The 20,066-nt window shown below is 40.2% G+C and overlaps 4 protein-coding genes across 4 annotated transcripts; 2 read left to right on the top strand and 2 right to left on the bottom strand.

Moving 5' to 3' along the window:
* The first annotated feature begins 89 nt into the window (after nt 1-89).
* On the top strand, nt 90-5,733 carry LOC105685087 (vascular endothelial growth factor receptor 2-like). Its single transcript, XM_012398926.3, has 8 exons — nt 90-742; nt 1,600-1,989; nt 2,416-2,641; nt 2,914-3,026; nt 3,248-3,341; nt 3,413-3,836; nt 4,120-4,433; nt 4,660-5,733. The coding sequence occupies exons 1-8, from the start codon at nt 480-482 to the stop codon at nt 5,131-5,133; spliced, it is 2,298 nt and encodes a 765-aa protein (XP_012254349.2). The 5' UTR covers nt 90-479; the 3' UTR covers nt 5,134-5,733.
* LOC105685088 (PAXIP1-associated glutamate-rich protein 1A) lies at nt 1,179-7,359 on the bottom strand. The gene is made up of 4 exons (XM_012398928.3): nt 7,218-7,359; nt 6,754-6,914; nt 6,240-6,462; nt 1,179-1,202 (listed from the first exon to the last, which is right to left on the bottom strand). Exons 1-4 carry the CDS (start codon nt 7,287-7,289, stop codon nt 1,194-1,196), a joined length of 465 nt encoding a protein of 154 aa, XP_012254351.2. The 5' UTR covers nt 7,290-7,359; the 3' UTR covers nt 1,179-1,193.
* A 206-nt stretch (nt 7,360-7,565) lies between these two features.
* On the top strand, nt 7,566-9,968 carry LOC105685032 (protein HGH1 homolog). Its single transcript, XM_012398835.3, has 6 exons — nt 7,566-7,817; nt 8,036-8,270; nt 8,519-8,752; nt 9,206-9,490; nt 9,574-9,735; nt 9,820-9,968. The coding sequence occupies exons 1-6, from the start codon at nt 7,733-7,735 to the stop codon at nt 9,923-9,925; spliced, it is 1,107 nt and encodes a 368-aa protein (XP_012254258.2). The 5' UTR covers nt 7,566-7,732; the 3' UTR covers nt 9,926-9,968.
* Nucleotides 9,969-10,645: 677 nt separating this feature from the next.
* On the bottom strand, nt 10,646-18,889 carry LOC105685041. Its single transcript, XM_012398844.3, has 6 exons — nt 18,111-18,889; nt 15,923-16,395; nt 12,348-14,313; nt 11,865-12,260; nt 11,402-11,784; nt 10,646-11,179 (listed from the first exon to the last, which is right to left on the bottom strand). Exons 2-6 carry the CDS (start codon nt 16,217-16,219, stop codon nt 10,832-10,834), a joined length of 3,390 nt encoding a protein of 1,129 aa, XP_012254267.2. The 5' UTR covers nt 16,220-16,395; nt 18,111-18,889; the 3' UTR covers nt 10,646-10,831.
* Between the last annotated feature and the right edge of the window lie 1,177 nt (nt 18,890-20,066).

Genomic DNA, 20,066 nt, shown 5'->3' on the forward strand with positions numbered 1-20,066 from the left:
TTCTGCGTAGATAATGGGAAACTTATCTTTGATAAGGCGTATTGAAATCCGAAGGGTAAGCAGTGCTGGTCATTTATGGTTGCTTATTTGTTGAAGGATCGAAAATAACATCGAATTCAAAGCCAATATCGATAGTCGTGTGTGAGTCGCGAGAAAGGCGTATGAGCTTTTATTTTAAGATGTATAATATGTGGTACTAAATTTCTCACGCGTAAAGAAATGTGTTTCGAGGGTAATGTATTCAAAACAAGATCACTAAATGCAATGTGTATTATGTGTAATCTTTAGATATACGTGTGGCACATATTCTGAAAGATTATATAAATCGATTCGGAAGCAGTGTTTCACGACAAGTGCGAACGACAATTATTGCGGGTCCAGTTCAATTATCATTGTATGTGACTTTCTTCGAGGAACTATCCTAAGTTGCTGTTACAGTGATTTTTTCATTCAAATGGTAGCATCAACTTTAATACCAAATGCCTCTGCTGGTAAAAACCGATTGCCTTTTACAGAAGTTGAGAATATTTGTATTGATTATTCTATCAGTGAATGAATTATTAAAAAATGCTGTTGACGCTGTGGAGTTCATTGGTGCAGCACGAAACTTAACAGTGATTGCTTTCGAGGATCAAAATTATCATGACAATGTTGAAACGGGACAAATCTATAAGGAAGGATTGGTGAAATTAAACATATCTTGGCTGCCACCACAAACGAGCCGAAAACCTGATTCGTATAGGTAACTTTCCAATCCTTAGGTGTATAATTTGAATGTTTCTTCAAGATAAGAATGAAAATGAACAACAGTTAAATAAGACTCAATGATGTTGAGACGCGATCTGAAATTGCGAATCAAAATTTTTTCTTCTTGATATCCAACACGTATGATTTAAATCACACACAGATATGACTATCTCCTTATCACGGTAATCTTTTTTTTCTCACTGTCTAGCATACCTGCATACCTATGAAATATACCGTCATTTCATGCGTCTTTTTACCATTAATGAGTTGATATTAATGATTTGTCACTCCTTCCTTGCATTCCCTCGATAGTCCCAGAAAAGAAAAAAAAAACAAGAGACATATATCGTATTTTCGTTACCGAAAAAAAAATTTATTGTAGACCAAGTAATGCCATAGTCGTGCTTTGCGGTGACCATGTGGTAACTAACTATCATAACATTTTACTAGTTCATCTGAAATCAATCAAATAAAAAAAAATTTATTGATTTGATTGTAAATTTAGTGCCTAATTGAAGATTTTTTTTGAAAATAAACAAAATGGTGGCCTTTAATAATTTACTGCCTAAACAAAAAGGAAAAAGAACCAATTTTTTTCTATTTTCAAAAAGAGCAGAGCCTTCAAGAGCCTCTTTTTTATAATGCCATTTTGAATACTTCAACGTAATTCAGAATGTCACAACGCATGAAAACACGTTATCGAGAATTTTCCGATAATCTTCAACAAATCTGGCTGCTCGATAATTTTGTTTCGTAGATTAGTTATTTGCGTCAGCCTCGGATCCTTGAAACCCTTTCCTACAGAATAGTACATGCACCCTTTAATTTGTAAATTTTTCACCTTTGTCACAGTATAGTGGTAACGACACTCCAACAAGATTTCACGAAAAGTCTGATAGATTGCCCAGACGGCACTTTATACTACACTACGGAAAACAAAGATCAACTACGAGTCGATCTACCTGAGGATCCTGTGATATATGGGGTTCCGGAGCTGAATATTGTCCCAGGATGCGTCTACGGAATTCAAGTGTTTGCTAATCCTCGCAGAAATCCCAATATCAATCACCCAAATGTGGAATATAGGGTACCAGATTGTGTTGGTAAAAAATGTAGCTGTGCCGGTGTAGAGAAATCATTACCCGAGTTAAAAGTAGATGTAGAAGAACTTCAAAATAATGAGATCTTCATAAAGTGGACACCTACTGCAGACAACAATAATATCATATCTTACACTGTCAGGTACTATTTATTATTACTGTGGCTTTTTGCACATTTTTGTAGCACATTTTCTGTAACCCAGGTATACCTGTAATGACGTTTTCGTCCATGATATAAATGAATCTCAATAGAATTGATTCAAGTAAATATATTAGCATCTAAATTTTTTTACTATGCCGTGCTTTCATCAGAGAGTCCGAGAAAGACTTATTTCTACCATGAACAGACGTTTAAATTGGGTCTTCCGTGGTCCAGATTCATGTATATTGTCGATTTGGCTTTCTAACAAGCTGGATAATGCTTTTGATCACAAAATGAATCCAAATTGACTGGTTACATACGATGACTGTTGTTACCGCGATGTTCGGCATGTTTATTGAACTCATTCATAAAACGTTTGATGCATTGTAATTTCTCGTGTTTCACCACTGAATTATCACATTTTAGCTATGGGGTACCTACTCTAGTTTCCAGAGGAGGATTTCCAGTCTACGATGCAGTAGAAATAGCTCAGGTACCTGCAAATAACAACTCGTTTGTTTGGACTAACGGTAGTACAAAGCTCGATGGAATCGTCTATGTGGCTGCCAAAGATTCGAACGGTTGCAATGGGCCACAAGGCAGTTATTTAGTTAGACCAATTAAGAATAATAATCAGTACACACGAATGGTGGTAAGTTAACAGCTTTTCCGAGCATATTAAATATACCCCAATATCCGTAGTTTGCCAAACCCAGCCATAATGTGTATTCTCCGAAGTATTGGTAATCCTAAGCGCCCGTAGTCGATGTAAATATGGGGTGTTTTATTTTATCGCATGAAACATGTTTTATTTCTGCGAAAATGAAGAAATGTAGATTTTGTTTGTACATTTTGGCTTTTGCCCAATTCGAATCTCTTTGGTTTGGATTATACGACAATATTCTTTAACATTTCGCATTTTAGGTAATATTTATCATCAGTGCGATTGTTAGTGTATCAATGTTAGCCACTGCAAGCATGTTCTGGACTCGCAATCGTAAGAAATACATTATTCGGCCCAACATCAACAACAAAGAGTAAGCAAAAGTTATCACGACCATTCCTATTACGGACATTGATCCGGCGCTGTAGAAATAGAATCTTTACCATATTTCTTTTGATTTGAATGAGTAACTGGAACAACATGAAACTTCGCGTTATGTCTGTTCTGTTATAATTATGTCCCCATTGTGATACTATTTAAATAACCAAAAGGTATCTGTTATGAAATGGACTAAGAAATTTCATTGTTTTATAGCTATCATTCGCCTGTACTTTTATCAGGACGCCCGACATTAGATCAGCTTCTATTGACGAAGCGTAATGCCCTATACGTTGAACAGGAAATTGAGGCAAGTGGACATCAATAGATTCCAGTTGCGTGAAATTTTCAAACTTCTTTTTTTTGATATTTCATGTTTAGGAGGCTATCCACAAAGGAGAAGCAGATATGATGGAAATTTCGTATGCACGTATAAACTTCAAAAAAGAAATTGGGAAGGGCCATTTTGGAAAAGTTTACCTTGCTAGCATTGAGGGTTTTGCGTCATCGTTGGTTGCTGTCAAGATGAATAACTTTACTACTTCGTGTAATGATGCAGTTTCTAGGAACCATTTACTCGATGAAATCGCGATAATGAAGAATGCTGGGCATCATCCGCATCTTGTGCAGTTGCTTGCATGTTGCACACTGCCATCGAATCCGGTTTGTGCCATCTTAGAGTACTTAGAAGGAGGTGACTTGCTTGCCTATCTCCATGACATCAGAAGCCGTCTTACTAGTAGTCTCACAAGCCTCCCTAATGACAGCATTTCTGCATGCAGCCCGAGACCGAGTGTTACGGAAAGTATGAGCATATTGCCCAAGTATCTTTAGTTGAGGCATAAATTTATGATACTCATAAGATCAGAAATAGTCACACTAGTGCCTTTGCCAATGTTAATCATTGGTAAAGTGATCATAGTTTGTGGGATAATATTTCATCATTGTTACTGACGTTCAGATGCTATAATTGTGGTCTTCTTACGAAAAACAAACGAGTTTATGGTATTATTCTTTTATTCCAGTTTCAGTCATTTTCTATTACTTCAGATAACTTTAATGGAGAGATCGGTCATTATACTTTGCAGCTCTATATACAACATTAGGCAGTGAGCCTCCAGCCACACCTACCATTGAAGAATTCACAGAAACCAAGCAAGCAGATGAGCAAGCCAAAACACATGATTATGTGAATACTTTGCTTTCTTCATCGCCACCCTATTACAACATGAGCCAGAAACAAGGCAGAGTCAGAGCAGACAGTATGGGACTAGAGAGTGACGAGTTCTTGAGGTTTGCTATACAAATTGCAAGGGGGATGCAGCATCTTGAGACAAGGAGCATTACTCACAGAGACCTGGCTGCAAGGAATATTCTACTGGATTCCAATATGAATCTCAAGGTACATGCGCTGATGTCGGTTGTGACATATCAAAAAAAAGAGTAGATATTACCAGCCTTTGTTAAAACACCTATAACATGCTTTAGATTACTCTTTCTTGTTTGTTAGTTGCGAGAGCTTCAGACAAATACTTCTGTTACTAGGGAGTTTTAATACAATGATAAATAATGTTGAAAAGTAATCCAGTCATCTGAAGACAGTATAAATTTTGGTGATTTCAAATCAGGTGTCAGATTTTGGTCTATCAAGGAACGGAATTTATGTGATTGCTGAGAATGAAAGAGCACGACGACTACCAGTCCGCTGGATGTCACCCGAAGCAATGCGAGATCGTGAGTTTTCACCAAAAAGTGATGTTTGGTCGTACGCAGTCGTTCTTTGGGAGATCGGAACGCTCGGCGCATTTCCATATCCTGACATTCGTGACGATCAACTACTTCGTCACGTAGTTTTAGAAAATAAACGTCTCACCAAACCAGCAGCCATCTCCGACAAATTGTATTCAATGATGCAGGCCTGTTGGGCTGAACGTCCAAGCGACCGTCCCAACTTTTCAAAACTGTTGACCCATTTGCTAACGCTTGAGGGAGCTTCATATTTTCCTTATGGGAAAAGTAATCCATGTTACACAGCGCTGCTACCGACAGAAGAAGAACTGGAAGACGATGTTCCAGGAAGTCCAAACATCTTCAACTCTTGAAAAATGAACTGCATAGTCCATGACGAAGTAGTATTTGAGCTTTTTCCTTCATTACCCATTCAATGGATGATTTTCATTTGACTGAGAAATTAAAACTGAGGTTGGGGTGCTTTTTTGAACCCTAGATATAGAGTCCATCTATGACCAAGATTACCTTTGACCTGTAGACGAACCATTGAATGGGTGATATACGAAGGAATCTTTTTTTTCTCGCTCCATATTTTACTTACAATATTCAGTTACTGTGTAAATGAATCTGTATTCCATTCTAATAATTAATCATTCTTGATATAACTCATTATGTAAATTCAAGTGCACAAAAACGAAAATCATTGGTGAAATTACTCAGAATAAGATAAGATCATCTTTGGTTGAACGTAAGATTATATATGTATATTTATCATAATATGAGTTGTATATGCAATGTATACCGTTCATCCAATATAACACTTGTATCATAGGTTCAACTCCTCACAGAGGATAGTAAATATACCTTTTGCTAGGTATGGTAGGTCTTAGAGTAGATCTAAAAATATGTATATTACCAAACTCCCTCTAATGACTGAATGAATTGACCCGTATATGGGCAAATACATATGAGTTAGTGATGACTTCCTAACTCCTGTACCAGTATCCAGGGTACACACCAACAAAATCATTTCAAAAATTGAAGCTGATGTGAGTTTAGTTGGCAAATAGTTACAATTCTTTAAAAAATTTCAATAGGCGGTCACTCAAAGTGATCGAGATTTGCTCAAATGTGGACCGCCTAACCATTCCTCAAATTAGTTAAAAGGATATGCCTGCTCACCAAACGCTCTTTTGACATATTTGGTGTTTGCTGCCGTACGAGTTCACAGCACGCATATGGCAGCTACGGCTGCGGTAGCCACAAAGTAATAATGAGAAATGTGCAAGTTTGATATTTTTCAATAATATAGTTGCACTGATTTTTCCATATTATGAATCAGGTACCATAGAGTGAAAAAAGTATGAAATTTCAACTTGCATGCAAATACCTCGGAAATTGCCTTGCATTACAACATGTGGTAAGATTGCCTGATTATATCAAGCCGATCATAAAGTATTGTTTTCTGTTAAATTACCTGAGGTTTTGGGCCAGGAGAGTTAGCTTCAGATTTCTTAGGACTTGAGTTGATTTCTTGTTGTTCTAAGCGACGATGTCTCAGCATTGTTGATAATACCCCATTAAAACTTGCAGTTTTTTTCTTAGCACTGCCTTTAGGAGTACTCTCTCCGACTCTTCGAACAGGCATGCGAGGAGATGACATTTCATCCATGAAGTCAAAGTCTGACTTTTCTTCAGTTCTATTAAACATAATGAAGAAATTGATGTTACATCTTTTGAGTTCAAAGCTATCTGACAAGTTGGTAAAAAACAAATAATAAATGAGTAAATTTCTACTTCTACTGAAACATAGTTCTTTCACTTTTCATTCAACAGTGAGGAAAACATTAAACAATTGTGATTAAACAATGAATGTTTTTATGAATATTATGATCATGTCATATCCAATACAATTCTGAAAACGTTCAACCGTTCTTTAGTGATGATCTGATTTATTACTGCTAAAAATAAACAAAAATATTATTCCTTACTTATAATCCTCGGAAGTATGATCTTGTTGCCTATTGTTGGCAGGGAGAGGAGAAGGACCACGCCGCCCTGGACACTTCCAATCCAGTTCAAGTACATGATTATTTGCTTCAAGGCCTTCAATAAGTGCCACTATACTTTCCGGCTCTAGGGTCCATTCTGCCTGTAAAATATCGCGTGCTTATAGCAGATATAAATTGTACAATAATAAAGGGCTCCTTGCCTACTTGTGAGATGCATTTTCAAGCAAGTATACAGACAGAGCACCTATGTTGAATGAAGTGCTTATAGAGTGATCAGACTACTGCAATTAATGTAAACATTAATGTAAGAGTTGAGACAGTCCAATGAAACTTTATCACTGTAAACAATGAGTTAAGCCTTATACCCATAAGATGTCAAGGGTAACACAAACGAAAACTAGAGGTGAAAATTCATTAGTTAAATTGCAAAAATATTGGCGAACCATTGGTGATCCAGTTCCGTACTTTTCGTCATCGGAGCACTCGACCGACCACTCTTCTTCGTTTTGTGCCATTGTTTCAAAAACTCAAGGTTTCAGCGCGTCGCGTTGTGCGGTCACTGTTGTGAGGTTAGCTTTACCAAGATCGAATTGTTCCCGTCATTTGATAATACGCAAGATAATGAAATTTCCAAACTAATACCCTCGCGAAGAAATTAACAATAGCTTGTTGCTACAACAATTGGGAGTCCGCGCTACCGGCCCAACGTTGCACGTGCGTCGTGGGCACCGCACCGTTTGTTACTCCGAATCACTTTAAACTGACACTAGACACAATCACTGACTTAACCTATTCCACCATGGTGCATACTGGGTTTTTATGACAATACGCAGGATCACCGGTGGGACTAGATTCGATTGGTTGATATCCAAAGTGGTCTGCAACGTTCGCACGTGTTTAAAGAATTGTTTAAAGGCCTGAATGAGGTGAAGGATCAAAAAAGTTTCAACAAACCTCGATGGACGCACTTAAAGAGATATCAGAATTCTTGGATTTCAGAGCTCGCCTGGATTTAAAATCTATTGCCCTACAGCATGTGCTAAGTATGTTTTGCATAGCAAATTTTCATTCATATGCTCATAACCTTGTGTCACCACACTATGTTATGAAAGATCAGAGTTACAGAAAAACAAGTTCATTCAAAGTATTTCTAGTTGAGATTCCTCTCTACTTCCAATAAAGAGTGAAATTACTTATATCTATAGCGCTCTATTGTTCACATGCTTGTTAAATATCATTGTTGGTTCTCATCATATTCCAGGTGTCACGGGCAGTAATGATGGGATCGAAGTACTGTTGAGTCTCCCAGAGGTATTGCGACAGCTCATTCTACTTGTACAGGATAAATCAACCTCAGTTTGCAAGGATGCAACGCTTTCACTTGTCAATTTATCTGCTAGTGAAGGAGGTGCAAGCGCCTTGCTAGTCATATCGGAAACATCAAAGATAAGCTCAGATGAAACACCAAGTGATAATCTGGTACACGTCTGCCTCAGGTATTGATGCAAATACTCTACAAATTACATGCTCTTACATGATACAAGATGTCACATTTAGCTGTCTGTATATGTCACCCCCTAACTGTTTGATTTATTCCTTGGAAGTTAGTTCCTGGAATCATCTTTGTTTCAAAAATTTATCCTCTACAACTTCTAGTTGGTCAAACATGTTTCAACGCAAACTCTTAATGCATTTTGCTCAAGATGATATTTCACCCTATCACTAAAAGGATATACTCTCACAGATGTATCTTAGATAAGGAAAATCAGTTGGCTGATCCATGCTGTATGATTCTCTCTAACTTGTCCCGAGCCCACTCTTCAACAGAACGAATTGTCTCGCTAATTGAACATAGCGGGTATAGCTGGGACAAAATTGTTTCCGCATTCACGTCACAGAAATACAATAATAAAGGAGCTACGCTGCATTACCTTGGCCCTCTTTTCAGTAACCTCAGCCAATCAACTAATGTGCGACGGTATGTGTTTTACTAAAACTTAAAAATCTTACCTGTGTGTCTGTGTGAAAAATCGGCCGCATTGATCAATGGGGAGGGTGTCATCTTCCTACTCAACAATGCTCGACCACAGACATCTTTGATGACTGTCAAAAATTAAGAGGGTTTAGCTAGAAAGTTTTGAAACATTCGACGTACAGCTCAGATATAGCACCCTCCAGTTACTATTTGTTGCAATCACTGCAGAACTCTCTTCGTACAATCGAACTGGCTCCAAAAGAGGCCTGTGAAAATCACTCGATTAAGTTTATCAAGCAAAAACCACAAGTTCTGTGCTGATGGAGTCATGGCTCTGCCCAAAATATAGCGAAACATTGTCGATGATAATAGAGAATATTTGATTGAAATAAATTGATCTTAACACTGTGATTTAAGCGGTTTAGCAAAAATTATCTGCTGTCTCTATTATTTTAGATATTTGATGGACAAACATCATTGCGTGATTCAAAGACTTCTTCCATTCACAGAGTATCGTGAAAGTATGGTGAGAAGAGGTGGTATTGTAGGCACTCTGAAAAATTGTTGCTTTGATACAGAATACCATCAATGGTTATTAAGCTCTGAGGTAGACATTTTACCGAGACTTCTTCTGCCACTTGCTGGTCCTGAAGAATTTGATGACGAAGATAATGACAAGCTACCAATGGAACTACAGTACTTACCTGAAGATAAAACAAGGGATTCTGATCCTGACATCAGGTACCAATGATGGGTCCCCCCAACTACCTATCAAAGTAGAAACGCTGAAAAGTTTAACGATTTATTTTCAATGCCGTCCACAGAACTATGCTCCTTGAGGCTTTACTACAGCTATGTGCTACAAAAGAAGGTCGTCAAATATTGAGGGATAAAAACGCTTATGTCATTCTGAGAGAATTCCATAAGTGGGAAAAGGATAGAGCCGTTCTGCTAGCTTGCGAAAACGTCATAGATATTTTAATAAAGTGAGTGTTGGTGTATTTCGTTTCTCCTCTGTCTTCTCTCTCCTCTTGATGCGAAGCATTTTATAAATGTTGATAATGTTACAGAAAAGAGGAAGAAATCGGAGTGGATAGTTTAAAAGGAGTGAATGTGCCAGCAGAATATGGGGAAAAATTCAAAAAAATGGACGAAGATTTTCTCAACGAATCATAACATATTTTGAATTATATCTGATAATAAAAAATTTCTAATGCTTTTTTCCTCCTTTTCATTGTGATAGCTCGTAAGTGTCTTGGTTTCTAATATTCCATTCAACTATTGGATCCATTTCAATACACTACGAAGAAGTTTTTTTCCCCCTCATCCTTTTCATATATTTTTTCCACCGCAAATGGTACCGAAGTGATGGAGGCGCTACGCTATAAGTCGGGCCTACTTGCGAATAATTCAATAAAAAATGGATTTCGTCGGACTTCTATGGAAAAAAATATTCTCCATTCAGAATTAAGGGAGGTATGCAAAAATATATTTTTCACAATCTAAAGAATGGCAGTTTCCATGGTAAAAAATCATTAAACATTTCATTTGTTGACAACAATTATAATTTTCAATGATTACCGGGTGAACAATTTTTTTCCTGAAAGCTTATTCTTTCAGCTTTAAAATGCGCTGTCGCTCATTCATCTACGATGTATAGATCCGGAGATATTAATTCTTGAAGCTCACCCGGCGCTCATTTAGCAACAAAATTGAATATGTTGTAACTTAAAAGAAAAAATATATTTCGGATGAATGCCGAAATACGTATCGTCTTTTTTTGCGTATATAATACGTGAAAAAAGTTTTGTTTGATTTGAGAAATACCAGGTGAAAAAGGTTTGACGTGGAATTTCCCACTTGTATAAGGAATACGTATCGAATAACATTACATACTTTTCTGCTATTTTCGTTTTTATTGCAGACACGTCATAAGCTCTTGTGAAAATTTGTTACATAAATACTTCGAACATGTTATAGATGACAGTAATTCGGACTTTATCGTATACAAACTCACTAATTTCCAATTATTGCCGAGAAAAGAACCTCTGATCGTTATAGCTTACACAAAAAATATTAAAATTAAGGCAGGTACCCTAGGCCAGCTTCCAGACTGGCCGTACTCCTCAAACTGGACGCGTTACTCGCTCTTCTACCCATTTTTGTAGAATTACCAAAGACCGCAGCGATTTCTGCACTTTTTTTTATAGAAAGCGCTTCGTGGTGTGCTCCAGACCTGCCAGAACCATTGGCAGGCGTTCTTTTTCCACTTCCTGTCCCACCAACATAAATTAGACGACCCTGCGGATCCCTTGCACCAACGACTAATACCTTGTCACTGTTAGACGAAGTGGATCGAGGATTTTTACCTGGACTGAAAAGGTCGTAATCTAAAGCCAGGTTATCAGAACTACTCCCTTTTGGACGAACCTGTAAAATAATAAACAGGAAGAGACTCAGTGTAAGGAATGAAGACAATTCGATTTCGGATTTTTTTTTTTTTACATTCCAATCTCATAGTTCGAAGTATTATCGGACCCAAACTGTTTGGGATAGCACCAATGTCCACGTTTTTTTTTCATTCCATTAAACGATGTAATTACTGTACAAACTTGGGCCATTAATACTGAATCTCATCAAATATTGAATTACCTTGAGAAACTCCAAACTTCTGGAAGACGCGTAGCTTTTACTCGTTCGGAGAGTCCTTATTATGTGTGGACTACCGGTCCGGCTCAACGTGCTTTCCGAGGGCATGATGCCACGCTGTCTCAGTTGTTCGAGAATAGTAGGTTGCCGTGTGGGCAATTTACTTGGACAGTAACATTTGTTGCTCTCAGAGCAGCTATCCGTGTCACACGAACATATAATCGTGGCTGCGGGGACTTCCGGTGGTGAGACCCGACGTGACAACGAGCAATAACATTTGTCCGCAGAGATGCATGTGCAAGACTCCGAGTCGTAGCTGCACTCGCTGCAACTCACGTATCCACTGCTACTCCGGTTCGCGGCTACACCTCGACCAAATCGTCTGCCTATAGTAATTCGAAAAAAAGAATAGTGAAAATTCAAACATCATTGGATTGATGGCTATTAATTTTAAAGGGCCACTCACAAGTGTCGCTGTCTTCCGAGGTGGTGTGTCCGATGGCGGCCTTCGTGCGTCGCCGAGAGGACCTTTTCCTTCCCATTCTACTGGCGAGAACTCTATTTTTAGTGTTTCGTGCGTCGCAGGACGAGCTACTGCCCAAGCTATCGTTTAATTTTCGTGCTGGGAAAATAACAGACGTGAATTCTGTGGGACCACCTTTCAAACGGGATACCGATCGTTTTATGGCGCGCCCGAGGAGACATGAACGCCGGGATGTTCGACTTCTTTGTGGGCGACGACGTCTTCGCATTATGCTTGCTGAACGTTCGTACAATTCATCGCGTGTCAATGTTGCAGCCAATTTTAACAGGAACTCTTTGTACAATGGCTTCAGGTCATTGAAAGACATTCCCTCCGGATCTGTGACAATTGTAACGATCGGCATCAAACGATTGTACTTTGCAATACGACAATCGAAGAATATTGATCACGGCGATGGAAACTTACCAATGATAGCAGCTAGTATGTCGTCGACACTAGTGAGTCCCTCCTGATTCCGGAACTCGTCGAAAAGTTCGGTAAATCCTAACGGGGTGCCGCCTTGAAAGTTTTCTGGTTTTCTGGTACTGCTCGAATTGAGGAAACTTCCTCTTCTCGGCAATTCTACCCTAGTCAGTAGATCCCCACCGTCGAGGTCAAGATCGCTTTGCGCTTTTTTCATATGACTCATCTCTTGCTGCGTAGAAGAAAATGCGGAATCTTCGATACGTCCGATTCTCGGTGGTTCACTTCCCGCCCTACTATTCTTTCGAGGTCTAGGTTGCGAGTAGTCCACAACGTTCGAGGTCATGTTTTTATTCGGTGATGACGCCGATGATCTGTTTACGATCGACTGTTTACTCGCGGCGGTTCTACTCCCCGGAACCTCAATGGCACGCTCTTCGTATGGCGAATTGTGCAAGTTTCTTGGCTCGCAAATATTTTGATGATCATTTTTTTGCTCCAGGGTGAATATTTTTTCGGAATCTCTGAAGTGTTCCTTGTACAATTGTTCCTGGCTCTTACGTTTGCCTGTCTCATTCTGATGATGAGACCTGCGCTCGATTTTCCGGCTATAAAATCCATTTTCCTTTCGCTGTGAGCCGTTCCTGTCACCAATGAGAATCTCGTGATACCGATAATCAGTTTTTTTCGATGGCTCAATATTCTCCTGGCCTTGACTCACCTCGTACAATCCTTTGTTTTTAATACTTCCGTGCTCTTCGTCGTTGCTAGTTGATCGCCTGCCACCATTGCTCTTCGTCGTATCCTCGCGATTCCGTACAGGGTAGTCAGCACCGCAGTTTTCAATATTATTATCGTCGGATTTATCCGCACCCCGTATGGTCGGCATCTTAACGTAATTGTTCTCAGCGCATGAGAAGGACTGACTTCGCATTCTGAAATTACCATCCTTTTGTTCAGCGTTATGATACAGGTCATACTGACCCTGACTATCTCGATTTCGTACGTCTTCGTGCACCACCTTACGGACGGAAATCGTTGGCTTGGCACGCGAGGAACTATTTTTATTATTCTCATGCAGCACTTTTCTGTTGCCCGTGGGCTGGCATCGCTTATCCTTGATTCCAAGTGGCAGTGCAGGTAATCCCGTATTGAGCGCAATCGACGACCTTCGACTTCTACCCTCCAGAATGTCTTCAGCTTTGACCTGAACAATTTCGCAACTTCTGCCGAGCCCGTTTTCTGCTCCACTGGAGTTCGAGTTATCGTCGTCCTTTGCGCTGGACGAGGAAACCTTTTTAATCCTCGGTGGACGAACCGGATGTGGAGCTGTCGGACGCGGGGGTGGAGGACCCGGAGGGCTTCGAGTTGGCGGTTGTATTTCACGGACGCTCAAACTTGACGTCAATGAGGCTACTGACGCCAGACTAACGCAACCAACGCCATTTCTTTGTCTGGGTTTTCGTCGATTAGCGTCCAAGTCCGCCAAAAGGGCACGATACAAGGTCGCGGCAGCAGCCACAGCATCTTCCTCGACCTGACAGACGAAAGCGTGACACTCGAGCTGTCGTACCGCTACACCCGGGCGTCGCATTACTACCGCAAAAATGGGGGGACTCGACCGTGTTTCTTTTTTGAAACCTTCCATCGTTCTGTATAGATCGGCGTGCTTATTGCCGCCGTTCGTTGAGTCCGAGTCGTCGCCAACGAGAGGTAAAAATGCGTGGTGAAGTTCACCGGAAGGTAGTTCTTTTGATCGAAGCCTCAGAGCGCTCCAAACAGCGATTCTTCGAAACGGATTGATCTTCTCCAACGATTCGCTCGTCCGAAAAGTCAAACCTCGCCTGGACACCTCGAGTTCGGCTGGCAAGGAGTCTTCGAGCCGGGCGAGAAGGTCCCGAAGCGGCTCTTGAAGACCACCTACTCCGACAACCCGACCTGCAATGGGCGCAGCCCCTAGGTACCTCACCTGCGGAGCAACAAAAATTCTGTGTTAGAGATTATTGATTCATTGACTTGCTATTTTTTTTTTTTTTTTTTCTTCAATGGTTGATAATTCAGTCACGAACTGCAGAATCAAATTATGGCATTCCGACGTAGCGCGAATTACCATAAATCCGCAATACTTACACATGTCATGTTGTATTATTCCGAGCTTATTTCGATTGAGTTCCTCGAATGTACGACACGGAGACTTTTGGAATTCAACTGGCGAGCTTGTTCACAATAGTACGTGGCGTACTGATATCGCTTTTGAAACAACAATAGCGAGCGAGAATGAATAATAGTGCGTTCGCAAGTTTCGCTCCAATTCACCTGTGGATCTATCCGGCGTAAGCGGTATGTATATGGTAAGTTGAAAATTGTGTGCTCTAATTAGTACCCCGCAGTGTGTGCCCCTGTCATAAAACGATAGAAATAGATTCACGAAGTCGATGTGATGGTACAACGCGGACTCGAAAATGTCTAAAAGTGAATGCAAATACAAGTTCGACGATTTTTCACCGGTCCGGAAGTTACACCTGATTTTGTTCCGAGAGTGAACGCATCGGCGAATAAAAATTATAATCCATACCAATTATACTGCTAGACGAGGGACGAGTCGCGATCGCCTTGTCGTGTCAAAGTGTACTTTGCAATAGGAAATCTAAATACGTAAGTAGCTGGCGTCGCGTGCGAACGGATGTGTTCCGCTGACTATATTATAATGTGTTGAATGACCGTGTGCTGCACTCTTATTGTTAGAGTTAACAGATTTCCCTAATTCGAACGAATAATGCGACTCTACGATTATATTAGTCGTTTGGATAGCACGTGTTCCGATGTACGTAATGATAAGTAATAATTATCAATTATGAAATCCAATCAATTAAAAATATTTATTGAAATATCGTATTTATTCAGAGCAGGAAATCTCAATTCAAGACAAGCTTGAGAACTAGAGGCATCTGACATGAGTCTCATTGTCAATTATTACAGTACATAATAACAACCAACCGATGTCATCAGATACCAGGTAATACTACTATTTCGTTTAATGAACAGTTTCCATTAATGAGCAATAAACATGCAACGTTTGAACAGATTGATTGTCGTACAGCTACAGTAATGTACGACATTGGGTAGATTTCAGATAGTTAGAGAACCAGCGTTGGCCGCCAACAATTCGTGCGTTTTCACTTCTCTTCTGTATCGTTATGTCGTTTTTTGGTTTCACATTACTCGAATGGATCTACTCGAAATGACATTAGTTGAATATCCTTACGCTCGACAGTGCGCACAGCACGCGATTCCTAGACATGAAGAACGTGAGGAGAAAATCTTCGAAATTTTCACATTCAATTCTCTAGAATACCAAGTTCCTCTTGATCTATAACTTTCTTGCGGAACATACTATAGCAAGTCCTACCAGCTGCATTGCAAACATTTGAAAAATAATTAGACGCATAATTATACCGGACTAATTATACCGAGCGCACTTTTGTGTGGGGGAACGGGTGGAGTGTCTTGACCAAGGTGTAACATGTACGTACGTACATACGGGCTATACACTGCACGGTCGCAGACGTGAAACTCACCGGTAATATAGCAGCGGCACATTCGCCGGGAATTCCCGTCTCCGCTTCCACTGAAGCAAACATGGCTTCTATTCTCGCTTGGACGGCACTGTTAACCCGTTTTTGTTCCTCGGCGCTAACTTCGTCGAGATTAGTGAAGGCCATTGCCGGTAGATTCATCTCAGCGTACCAGCCACCCTTCATGGAGCTGCAGACCGATCTTGTGTCTTCGAAGAGGGCATCGATCCTCGCTTTGCTCTTGAGCGAGCACTCCGATGGTGCTCCGGCCAACCGGAAGCCGTCCTCGATGATGGACATACTCCTTTTATTCGAATACTCTCTTTTCAGATATGTGTATGCATCGATTGCACCGATCGGACCATCCGACACCGGTCGCTCGAACTCTGACACATCGAATGCACCGGGTTCCGATCACACGCAGGATATCGCCAGTCCCCTCGCAATCGTCATCGTGTCGTGTAGGTCAGATGTTGCTGCGATGCGAGAAAAAAAAAAAATTATTAATGATCGCAATGTTTGATCCGCGAAGGGCTGATTGATCCGATAATTTTCAGCTGAAAGTTACCATTCAATCAAAAATTAGCATAATTTCAAAAAAAAAGTTACAAAAATTTTAATTACGCGTTTTGATATACGTATTATAGTTCCATGGTCAGTTCACCGATTGAAATGGTTGAAATGGAATTCCGAAGATTGAGTATCGATATTTGAGGTACAAAAAATTACCAATACAATCAAAATAATTGACCTTGATGTTTTGAGTATAAAACGAGCCTAGTTATACGAAGAGCAATTATGGAAGCCTATTTTATTACTCAATTTTACTATTTAATTGATTGCTCGATCTGCACGCAATGATCATATCGCGCAGATACCTACAACACAGACGCTGTATTTTATGAAAATTAAAAGTTCCATGGAGATGTCAAAATTGGAAAGAAATTTCGGAAATTATTCAAAGGAATGCACGGTGAATCCATTATACAAATAATTAATGGTTACGTGTAGGATCGAGGTATGCGTAGGATCACCTACTTTTTGGAAAATTAATACAGATCTGTGCCAATTATCGCGCAGATTAATAGCGTTAATATATTTTCTAATATCCTCCAAATAAAAGTTGAACGTGCAGACGAATGACTATACTTTGAAAACGTATCTCGACCTTATCAGATCTCATCATTTGATATGCACGACTGTTGAATTTCTTTTTCTCTCCAATCGCTGACATTAGACGCTTCAGTTTGAATTAAATCAACATATTAATGACTGATTACGAACATAATTAAGTATCAAAAATTTCGAGACGATTGAAGGGGGTGACGAGCGAATGTAAAAAAGTGTCATTACACGAAAATTAAACACATCAGCGTACAACACCGGATCAATGGTGATCGAAACTCACTGTCGCTTTTTTTACAGATCATCAGCGTTTAGTTTCTAGACAAATGTGTTTATCCGAATCAAACTTTTAACGAATCTCTTCAAACCCAAATTATATCGTGCATGGTTGTCATGCATGGGTAATCGCGACGTATAAGGAATATCATATCGGACACATCTTATTCTGCCATGATTTTTCACGGACATTCGTCGGTGTCGGTATAAAATAAATGATAGCGCTGTGGACTGAAAAATTATTCTGTATAGATTCAGCGCTTTGATAGATCACAAGCAACATGTAAGTCACGTGCCAGATTTGAGACGTAGCAGGATATAAAAACTGATAAATCTCCTCAGTAACTGCTTCTCAATCGAATAATCGGCAATGAATCTCAATCGACTATTTTGTTTCAGAATTATTTTATCTGAAGGATAATTTCTTCAGTGAGCATGCTATACACGAAATGATTTTCTCATCGCCATAATCTGTCTGCAGATATTATCGAATATTGCGGTACGGGAGTCCACGAGAATTCGCATGAGATTCATCCCGACTTCTCACTGCCGTCTGGTAAGACCTCGACCTTTAACTAATCGGATTATTTGATAAGGTAGGTTCGGTATGCTAATTAAACCTGCTGAAAAATTTCAGGAGATACCGTGCCTGCAACACAATCTGCGGTCAGATTATCCGGTCGGGACCAAAAACGTTCGAGAATCGCAGAAAATGTTTGGCTCACATCACATAAGACAAGTAGAATAATTAATTATAGATCCGACAGGCACGCAACGGGCGAATACTCACTTGAGCTCGTGCAGCGATTGCGTTAAAATCCGACGATACCCTAAGGCCAAGGTGAAGTCTCTCATCGAGAAAAATGCAGGGCTTCTATCGTCAAAGTTCCACGTATCTATGAACTCCTATAACATATACGTATATTCCTGCGATGCACGATTTAATTCACTGCACAACTCGGTTCACCGTGAATCGGATCTTCGCCTAAGTAATCCTGTACAATAAAGTGCGGTACACGAGGTACTTCTGTACAATTAAAACGTCAAATTTTCGACGACAAGAGCCGCGAGACGAATATTCTCTATACGAGACGCGATACCGCAGCAATCGTGGTTTTCTACGATTAGTTAGAAACGCCCGATAAAAGTAAACCGCAAGCCCGGGCCCTTCGGTCGCGCGTGCCCCATAACTACTTTGGGTGCCCGGAAAGACGCGCACGAGTATCAGACCTCACGGACGATCGGCAACCACCGCGAAGACTTCGCGTCCTCCGAGACTCGCACAACAGCGGCAAGTTAACGGTACCGAAACGCGGACGTTGGCGCTACCTCGTCCGTTCACTCACCAGCTCTTAAAGGCTCACCCGTTCGCCAACGGCTTGTCCGCTCGCCAGCTTGCCTGCTGACTTTCTTGAACAGGCTATACGTCGAGCGGTCGATTCGGAGTTACTGTTATTTTAACCATCTTACAGAGAGCTGTAACTTAACGTGCCTCTTCATTGCTCCGCCGTGCAATTTGCAGCGGCGTACGGTGCATGAGATTTATTAAAATGTATATCCAGGAAATATATGGTATCCACCGGTAACCTCTGCGTATCGAAGGTCACAGGTGTCGAATAAAGGTCATATTCGTTCACGTCCTATATCAATGAAACAGGTTGTATCATTGAAATGATAAAGAATCCGTACCGCTAGTTCGACGCGGCACGCACAATTTCTCGTATACATATAGTGTTTTAATGGGTCTGCTCGGCACGAGTAAAATTCGAATATTATTATTTATCGAACAGGTTTTCGTCGGTGACCTTGATAAGTCCGCTTGTAGGACTCACCCACTAAACTCGGACGTTTATTCAATCGATTCGTATTTATGACGATTTTCATTCTAATCGTATAAATTATGAGCTCGCGGCTGTCACGCGACTTTTTTAAAGTCATTTGGGACAAGGATGAATAATTTATTGGTCACGGCTAAATTACGACGAATTTTTTCACGGGCCTTCGACTTTGCCAAATTCATGGGAGTCGGCTACTGACAAGATGAATCCAAACGCGCAACGACGAATCCTATTCCCGATAGGTTTGCACTTCATGACGTAAGCGCTGTAACTTTTTTTATAACATAAGAGCTCGAGAGCTCCGTTATAAACGTTAAGATACGTATATTGATGCGATGATGTGTCATCGTCGTACGGCAGATGCTGTACGCGATGTCGTGCCTACCTACCATACAACGCACATTCGAAAAGAGAAGGCTATTCAGCGTCGTGTAACTTCATAGTCGAATGTACGTATAGGTAGGTATGCACGGAGCTAAATATCCGTTGCCTCAGCCTACAAATAAAGGTAAAAAGTCAGTTAGCGTATAAGGGGATGATGAACCGGGAAAATAACAATTGGAGCAACCTGGAATAATTATTGTGGCGCCATCCTAACTGGTAACCGGTAACGGTTATTCGACGTCGTATTGTAAATGATGTTATAGAACTGTGGTGTGAACGTGTTTTTCGCTTTATAGGTATATCGGTTAAACGTAAATCATCGTATGCGAAAACTTTCTTCAATTTCAAACTGTCTAGGTTCAAAAAGCCTTAAAAAATTGGCGACAACTCGATCAATTTTACAAATAGTCCAATTTAGTTTACGAATTTGCATTCCTAAGCTCAAAGCTGAAAATTTGATTTACAATTTTCATTCGTTTTCATTCAATTTTCATGGTTACGATTTTATTTTCAACGAAGATATG

This window comes from Athalia rosae, chromosome 1 (genome assembly GCF_917208135.1).
Source record: "Athalia rosae chromosome 1, iyAthRosa1.1, whole genome shotgun sequence".
NCBI classification, from domain to species: domain Eukaryota; kingdom Metazoa; phylum Arthropoda; class Insecta; order Hymenoptera; family Athaliidae; genus Athalia; species Athalia rosae.